The sequence below is a fragment of the Serinus canaria genome, chromosome 18 (assembly GCF_022539315.1).
Source record: "Serinus canaria isolate serCan28SL12 chromosome 18, serCan2020, whole genome shotgun sequence".
NCBI classification, from domain to species: Eukaryota; Metazoa; Chordata; class Aves; order Passeriformes; family Fringillidae; genus Serinus; species Serinus canaria.
Window position 1 is genome coordinate 4,138,564 of NC_066331.1, and position 8,343 is coordinate 4,146,906.

General features: G+C 48.1%; 1 protein-coding gene and 1 long non-coding RNA gene across 3 annotated transcripts in view; one reads left to right on the top strand and one right to left on the bottom strand.

Annotated features, from left to right (window-relative positions):
• RAB11FIP4 (RAB11 family interacting protein 4) overlaps positions 1-1,981 on the bottom strand; it is a 111,222-nt gene extending 109,241 nt beyond the window's left edge. Inside the window, exon 1 of one of the 2 annotated variants that reach the window (XM_009094363.4) lies at positions 1,663-1,981. In XM_009094363.4, the coding sequence (XP_009092611.1) occupies positions 1,663-1,806 (144 nt within the window). In that variant the 5' untranslated portion in view covers positions 1,807-1,981. The remainder of the gene's footprint in view (positions 1-1,662) is intronic. The other variant, XM_018918955.3, reaches the window with a different exon arrangement.
• Positions 1,778-7,124, top strand: LOC127060236 (uncharacterized). Its single transcript, XR_007779016.1, has 3 exons — positions 1,778-1,868; positions 2,719-2,858; positions 5,619-7,124. It is a non-coding gene; the product is annotated as an uncharacterized LOC127060236 (long non-coding RNA).
• Positions 7,125-8,343: the final 1,219 nt, after the last annotated feature.

Genomic DNA, 8,343 nt, shown 5'->3' on the forward strand with positions numbered 1-8,343 from the left:
CCCATCCTGAAGCTATCACTGACAACTGGTACTTCTATCCCAGTCTTTACTGGGATTTCCAGTTTTCTCTTTCTCTCCATTTAAATATTCTTCTACTAATATACTCCAATTCACTCTAAGCTTATGAGATCATTAGCCGAACTCTCTGTCACATCTTACAGAACACCCACTCCACTCTCGCAACATGAAAGATTTCTAAAACCAAAAAGAATTGTTATGACCATCAGTGTCATCCTGCTGCAGAACAGTCAGTGCAATTTTGTCAGTCTTCCTCAGTGCTGCACAAGAGAGCCCCTGACCTGCCTCCAAATAAACACAGTAGTCCAAAAAGCAATTTGGATGCAGTTTTATCTGGCAGTAAGGATTTTAAAGTACTTCTATTAGTTATATTAAATTATACAAGAGACAAATAAACCCCAAATCAATAAAACAATTACTTATTACAATTGTAACAATTACTTGTTACAATTACTTATTTCTCCTTATTTTGCTTGGTAAAACCACAAGCTGCAGCTTCTCATTAAGAACATGTTTAAGACCTGTGCCTATCTGTAAGTAATAAGCCTTCTGTCTCCTGATTTCCTGATTTAATTCGCAAGCTGTGTTTCATTACGAGTGGCAAGCTAGAAATAAGCTATTTGCTCCAACAATTACTTGAATTCACTCTGGCTTTGCTTCCTCTTTGGCGTGCCTCTATAAATCACTGTTTTATTAGCGCCTCACATTAATTTGTTTTATTGTACTCCAAAAGATTGTTTGACACTGGTTTTCTGAACCTTGTCATAGTCCCAACTTCACTCCTCTCCCGGGCACCCGAAGTTGCTGGGGCGCATCGTGAAGCATTGAACAGTAAAGTGTAACATCCCAAGAGCTCTCCTAGGAAAGCGTTTCTTGCTGGTTCATTTCGCTGGAGCTGCAGCCCTTGATTGAATCACTGAAGGGAACTGTTTCCAACCAGCGCATGGCGTTGCCCTCATTGCCTCTGGCCCGAATCCCACTCCCATCTCCACTGATGTCACGATTTACACCGGTCCCACTGACGCAACGCTCTGCCGAGACCGGTGGCGCGACTCCAGATTTACGCTGTGTCACGGAAGGGCTGAGGGAGGCAGGGATGAATGGAGCCCTCGCTCCCAACCCATCCCCGGGCGGTTTTGGGGTTCCTGCACAGGTGCGTCCCTGACTATCCAGACACGGCCGGCGCCGCACCGGCTCCGCTGCCAGTGCCCCACCGAGCTCAGCTCAGCCAGGGCTGACAAAACCCGGAATAAAAACAGCCCTCGAAAAGAACCGCGACCGGTCCCTGTACCCCAGGGGTCTAGGCTGCCCCGAGGGATGGGGGATGCTCCGCGACCCCCTGGGGAAAGAGAGAGACGGGCTGTCTTTGGGGAGGGCTCCACGAGAAAGGGGGAAAGCGGCTGATGGCCCTGAGGGCAGGGGGCTCCAGGCCGCCAAGGGGAGGGCTCTGACACCCCCCGAGGAACGGAGGGAGCCCGAGCCACCCCGAAAGGAGCGGGACCGGGCTGCTCTGAGGCACGAACCTGGGGCTCCCGAAGGGACGGGAACCGCGGTGAGGACAGGTGGGTGACGGGCGGCCCGGGCGGGGTCTGGCCAAACACAGCAGGTGAAAGTTGCGCGGGGGCCGGGAGTCGCCGCACTCACCTCATCCCCCTGGCCGAACTGCAGCCCCAGCGCGACGAAATGCTCCACTCGGATGAACCCGTCCGCATCCTCATCGCACACATCGAAAACCTCCTTGAGCTTCCGCAGGAACGGCAGCAGGCTGGCCGGCTCCATCGCGGGCATTAGCTGGAGGCCGGCGGGACGGCCGCGGCCGCAGCAGCCATGATCGCCCGCGCCTTCAGCGGGTGCGTGACATCAGCTCCGGGGAGCGGGGCGGGAGCGACGGCGAGAAGGAGGAGGAAGGGATGGAGGGAGGGATGGAGGAGAGCGGAGGGAGGACGCGAGCCCCGGCGGAGGGAGGGAGCGAGCGACGGGCGGGAGAACAATAGGGCAGAGCTGGAGGATGGCGCTGAGGGAGGCTCAGCCGCCGCCAGGGGGCGCCGGGGGCAGCAGGGAGGCCCCGGCGGGGCCGGGCGGGACGGGGACACGGGGACCGGGAGGACAGCGGGACCGGGGTGATAGCGGGACCGGGTCACGGAGAGTGGGGGGACAGCGGGACCAGGGATAGGGGGACTGGGTACAGCGGCACCGGGGGAACAGCGGCGATGGCAGGGAAGGCGCCCGAGGAGCGAGGAACGGGCGGGGAGAGAGGCAGGGTGCACAGCAGGACAGCGGCAGCAGCAGCCCGGGACGCAGCTGGCCTGGGCTCTGCGGCAGCGCACGGACCCTGCTCCATACCTCAGTCCGATGCCCCAAACAAAACACCAGTCACACTGCAATATTTTTTCTTAGAAAAAGCCTGGTCTGAATAGTTCCAGGGTAGAGGGGAAAACCCGAGTGTAGAGAGTTAGGGGGCAATTAAGGCAAAGCAGGACCAGCGCAGCCCCCCGCGCTGCATTGCGCTCGTGCGAGCAGGCAAAGCCGTGGGAAGGATCCCCGCTTGGCTGGGCACTGACGCTGCCCACCCCCGCTTTCTCCAGAGAAAGGAGATCTCTGCCTTTGCAGGATTCCTCATTAAAGCCGCCTACAATTGTTGTGCTCCATGGCTGGGTTTTAATTTGATCTCTCTGCTCTGCCCCTTTTCTTTCTTTCAAGAGTGTTTTGGACTGCTTTTGAAGCCCACAGCTGTGAGCTGCCAGAGGGAAGACTGGTGATGGTTCTGGTTTCTGCACTCAGACCAGGCATGATGAGTCCAGCTCTTGGGGAGGAAGGAGCTCTGGCTGAGTCAGGCTCAGGTACTCACTGCCTCTGCCAGCAGTCCTTTCCTGCTGTAAATGCTGAGTGCAGGTGACCATCAATCAGTGAGTGACGTCCTGTAGGTGATTGATAAAGCTGTCCAACTAAAATGACCATGTAAGTGCAGCAGGTTTTGAATCGAGACAGTATCCATTCATTTGCTTCTTGCAGTAGGAAAGGTCCATATGGCCTTTAATAACCCTGAAAATTCCATGATTAGAGCAATCTGCTCAAATTTATCTCTTATGTAGAAACCAGTGTGTTCTCAGGAAGTTTTATTTCTTTAAGCACGAGTCTCTCTTCACTTTTATGTGCAAATTCAGGGTTTGGAAAGAGGCTGGCTTGACAGCCCTGTAGCCTGCAAATCAGTTGTCAATCAACAACACAGTGACAGCAATACAATTCCCCACATATCCACCCTCAGAGAGATAAGGAGCTGGTTCCAGAGCCTCTGCCACTTTGATCTTCCTTTATTTTTACCAAAAAAAATCACAGGAGAGCTCTTCTTTCCCTCACTGATGTACTAAATGGTCTTTCCAGTCTGGGAAAAAAAAAATCAAAGTGCAGAGATCAGATATGAACCTTGGGAAGCAAAGAATTTCTGAAGAGGTATGAGGAGATGTGAAAGGAAAAAGGGAAGCAGAATATTTGATCAGCAATCTTCTCTGAAGCTGTCTAGTTAGAGCAGGACTTTTGAGATGTGGGGATGTTTAGCTTTTATCTTGAGACCCTTGAACTCTTCGGGTTATATGGGGATTGAGCTCAGCACACCCCTTGGGGACACCTATTCAAAATCTGTGAGCTGGTAGCCCTTGGAGTTGTGGGAAGACACCAGGAATCAGCTCCTGTTAGTCTAACTGCTCTGAAGTCACTTCAACCTCTTCAAAGGCTCAGAGCACATCTGTGTCACTGTCCCAGTGACACAGATGTTTGCTGAGCTTGTCTCAGTGACTCCTTTTCTGACTCCCCTCTCTCTGTGCAGGTGGGCAGCTGTGCAGGCCTATACTGGGAAGTGGAGTCACAATAAATATTGTGGTAGAAAAAAATTTTAAAAAGGAATATTCCTGTTTGTCATGACCCAAGGAAGAGTTCCCACACCTCAGAGGGGTTGTGCTCAATTTCATGAAATCCAGTTAATTTCCATTGACTCTCCTTTATCTTCTGCTGGAAGATGAAGGAACTTGGTCCAGATATCCAAGTAAGGGGCAACAGGGATTTAGATCAAAACTGTCATCATTAAAATCTGTGTCAGTCTTGCAGTAACTTGGAATGGGTGGTTTCAGGGGAAGAAGATTTGGGTTTAGATGCTGTGGTTTGGGGAATTAGTGCTGAAGTCCAAGGACTGCCACAGAGACAGCCTGAGTGCCAGCAAGCACTGAAATGAAGCTGATAAGAGAGCTGGAAAGGTTGTAGAAGCTGTCATTGCAGACAGCTGAATATATATGAAACAAATATCTGACAGCTGGGAGATGATTTGATAGCACTGAAAACGGGAGAATTGGGATGAGAGATGCTGTCTTTAAGGGTCTGTGATCTTAAAGCTGGGGGTGTCCCATGGGGACTAAAATCAGGACAGTGAACCAAACAATTGCCACCCATTTGGTGACAGCTGCTCTGCCAAGGTGAAGTTTTTAGGGCTGAATCCAGGAGGTTGTTTTTTTATTTCCAGTGGTGGAGCTGGCATTGTTCCTTGCTAATCCTTGCTTCTCCCCTTCTAGGCAGGACATGTACCAGTGGGCTATTTTCCCTTACTGGTATATCTAACTACCTGTTTAATCAGAGATAATTGGCAACTTCTCAGTTTGACTCATGAACAATATGAAATAAATATTTTACTTACTGCCACTCTAGTTTCCTTCTAGAACTTGAAATATGACTAGTGGTGATGCTACCATATTTGCATGCTAAGAATAAATAGTTCAAGAGGAAATATTTCATTGCATACCACAGGCCATGGCTGTCATTTGCAGGATTTCTTTACAATCAGCTGCTTTTCCATCAATGTCAGTTCCACTCACATAGCAAATTGTAATCTGGTGTCAGAAACACTGTCTAAAGAGGGCACTCCCCAGGGCTGATGGCCCTGTCTACAATTCTGGTTGTGATCCAGCCACATCCAGAGACCCAGCCCCTAAGAACAGCTTCACAGTACAATTTCTCTTTATAGCACACACAATATAGCCCTCCTTGAATATTTGGCTTCTCATAGTTTTACTGTATTTTGAATCAAATTCCATTTCCCATTGACTGCTCTGGTTAACCACAGGTAACAGAGGTACTTTATCAGCTGGACATTCTCTTTAAACGTCACAAACAACAGGTAACAGCCAGAAGTAATCAGCTTATTAACACCCTTGCCCCTGAGAACTGAAAAATATTACTTAAGAGGTAATGAAGTCTTCTCAGACAAGCTTAATTAAGTTTAGAACAGAAGCAATATACTTGATTATTTTTACTGCCTTTCCTCTAATCTATTTTTTATTATAAAAAGTTAAACAGCAAGAACAAAACTTAAAAAATTTGGAGAAATGTTTCTCCAAAGCAAGGATCTTCCTTTGAAATTTTCTTAATCCTATAGGACCTCACCTTGTAAAAGTTTTACTGGTTTAATTTTACACAGTATGAATACTCTTGCTTATTTCAACAGCATTCTTACCAGATTATCAATTAAGCATGAGCAAAACTCTGTCAGATGAGCCTAGCTAGAGAGCAACTGCACTAAATTCAAACCCATTAATGCCTTATTTGTTTCTTCTTAGAGCACAGTACTATACAAAGACCAAACCACCTGTTCTCCCGCAGTTACAGCTACAATAAACAATCCTCTGTCGAGGTTCCCGTAAAGCCGATTCCACTGTGAACTCGCAGGATCAAACGGATATTCCCTGGTGTTCCCAGGGACAGCAGCTGGGCTGCAGACGCCAAGGCCAGCGTGTCCCCCGGTATTCCGAGGTCTCCTGACTCCACCGAGTGGCCGGTCACTCCACTGCATGTCTGTCACCAACCCAAGGCATCCACCTGCCGAGGCTGGCAAGAAGAATAATACATTAAGGCCGAGGTGAATGGACAAGATTTCTCCCTCCTCCACATCCCACAGTCCTCCAGATGCCCCGGGGCCAAGCCTCTCGGTACATTCCAGAAACCTCCCTGCTGCCTCAGGGAAAGGACAGCACCTGCCCAATTTTCTCTGACCAGTTCCAAGTAATTGGGCAGGCTTGCATTTCCCTCAGATTATAACATATAATTGCATCTGGCAACCTCTTGAAAGCAATAAAATGTTTAAAGCTCCAAGAAAACTATATGAAAATCAGACCAGTGTAGTAGCAGCAGTCATGCTCTTTTCAACTTCTACCCCAAACTGGGCTGTTAGGTGACACACAGACATTCCTCTCTGGCTCTGACAAGGAAATCACATTAATAGACCTAAGCCCCAGATTCCCAAAGACTTTTTCTTCCTCTTTTCCTTCCCTCAATTTGTTAAAAAATAAATGAATAATCTAGAAAATCATCTAGCAGCTGTAACAGACTGAGGATGCACCAGCCAGTGTGTTTTTTTAGCTTAGCTCATCCATAACACAACATATAATCAGTTGAAAGTCATCTTTTACTGCTTCAAATTAAGTTTCTACAATTTTGTTTATTTTGTCCTATCCAGAATGGACTACACAACATCTGAATACATACATTCCATCTGCAGTTTTAGTAGAGCTGACTACAGGAATTTTATTCCCAGATATTGCTGTATTCAGCTAGGAGAAATGGGACAGAATAATAAAATTAGAACATGGTATACCATACTGATACTAATGTCAGTCATCACTTGTGTTGTCTCCAAACAGATGGAGGGAGATAAGTCTAAGCTGACTGATGATGGGAGATAAAGGACAGAACTAAAGTATTTATACAGGAGAATGCAGATGCAGCGTCATTGTCGTGGGGTGACAGCCTTTATCCCAATATCGTGTGTTGTGTCTGGCATCTGCGCCTTCCCCCCCCCCCACCGGCCGTCTTGGCGCGGCGGGGCGGGGAGGGAGGGGGTGAGGGTGACCGGGCACCTTGGCTTTTGCTTTTGCTTGCTTGCTGCTGCTGCTTAGCATGGCTTGCTTGCTTTCTGCGCTGTTCTTTTTTTTTTTTTTTTTTCCTCCTTTTCTTTCGTTCCCTCTTTCTTACCCTCCCCTGAAGATACTGTACCGGCTCCGGACCTGACCTGGGACGTCCAGGACCCCCCGGAGTCTGCGAGAGAAGCTCAGCACCCTCCACAACACTGCCTGGTTTTTTTTTCTTTTCTTTTCTTGTGTTGGGGAGTGTTCCTTTGTTACTTGTCATTAAATAGGTTTTATTTTCCACTTTGCTCCTCCGAGGAATTCCTTCCCGAACCCGGTATTGGGGGAGGGGTGGTTGGAGGTTTGTTTTTTTAGGGGACTCCCTTTTGGAGATTTCCCCTAATTTGTCCTAAACCAGGACAATCATTATTGCTGTGACCATCCACAGGTCATGTGGGGCTAATGCTGGTGAGCTGAGTCTGGTTCAAAGACATTCTGCAACCAGCTTGTAGAGAAATAGCCCTAAAAAGGACACTTCAGGACCAGAGAAGCAATAGAAAAGCAGCTTAACCAGGCTGGTTCTAGCACCTTTATACCTTTATAGATGAACTTTATACCTTTATAGCTGCCTGCAGAAATGACTGGTAGGCATTGTCAAGTCTAAACACTACAGCTTGCAGATGGCATGATTCCAGCTGTCTCTTAGAGGATTCACAGCATTTAAAAACTGACACAGCCCTATTCAGAACAGTATCTCTCTATAAATGTTGATGTTGAAACTGGAGGATAAGAGCTAGGGGAACAGAGAAATGAGCTCTTGGGTTTGAACCAGCTTCTGTAAAAGTGATGTTTGCCTCTCTGGCCTTGTTTTTTCAAGTCCCCTGTGAATCTGTACTTGTGTTTGCCTACGTGACATCCAAGTGAAATTTGGACAAGTCCTACATGCTAAACCTTGCCTTACCACATCACATGCAGCAGTTACTTGGGAAGACAAGCAGCATCACCCCCAGTGTCCTCCCTTCCTTCTTCTCCACCAGCTGAGCCTGACACCACCTGGCCTGGGACATCCCTTGGGCCAGTTAGGGTCAGCTGTCCTGGCTGTGTCCCCTCCAACTCCTTGTGCTCCCAAAAGGCCCCTCACTGCTGGGGTCTGGTGAGGGCAGAAAAAGCCTTGTCAGAACTGCTCAGCCACAACTAGAACACAACTGTGTTATCAACAATCTCCACCACAAATCCAAAACATAGCCCGTACTTTCTACTAGGAAGAAAACTAACTCTACCCCAGCCCAAACTAGCACATTACCCAGGCAAAAACATACTGATTTGCTAGGGAAATTATTTTAAAATATTCAAAGAATGCAGATACACAAATTTACACACCGGTAGCAACCTCCTCTTGTTCACCTAAAAGCCAAACCAGGAAATAATACCCTTTTCAAGC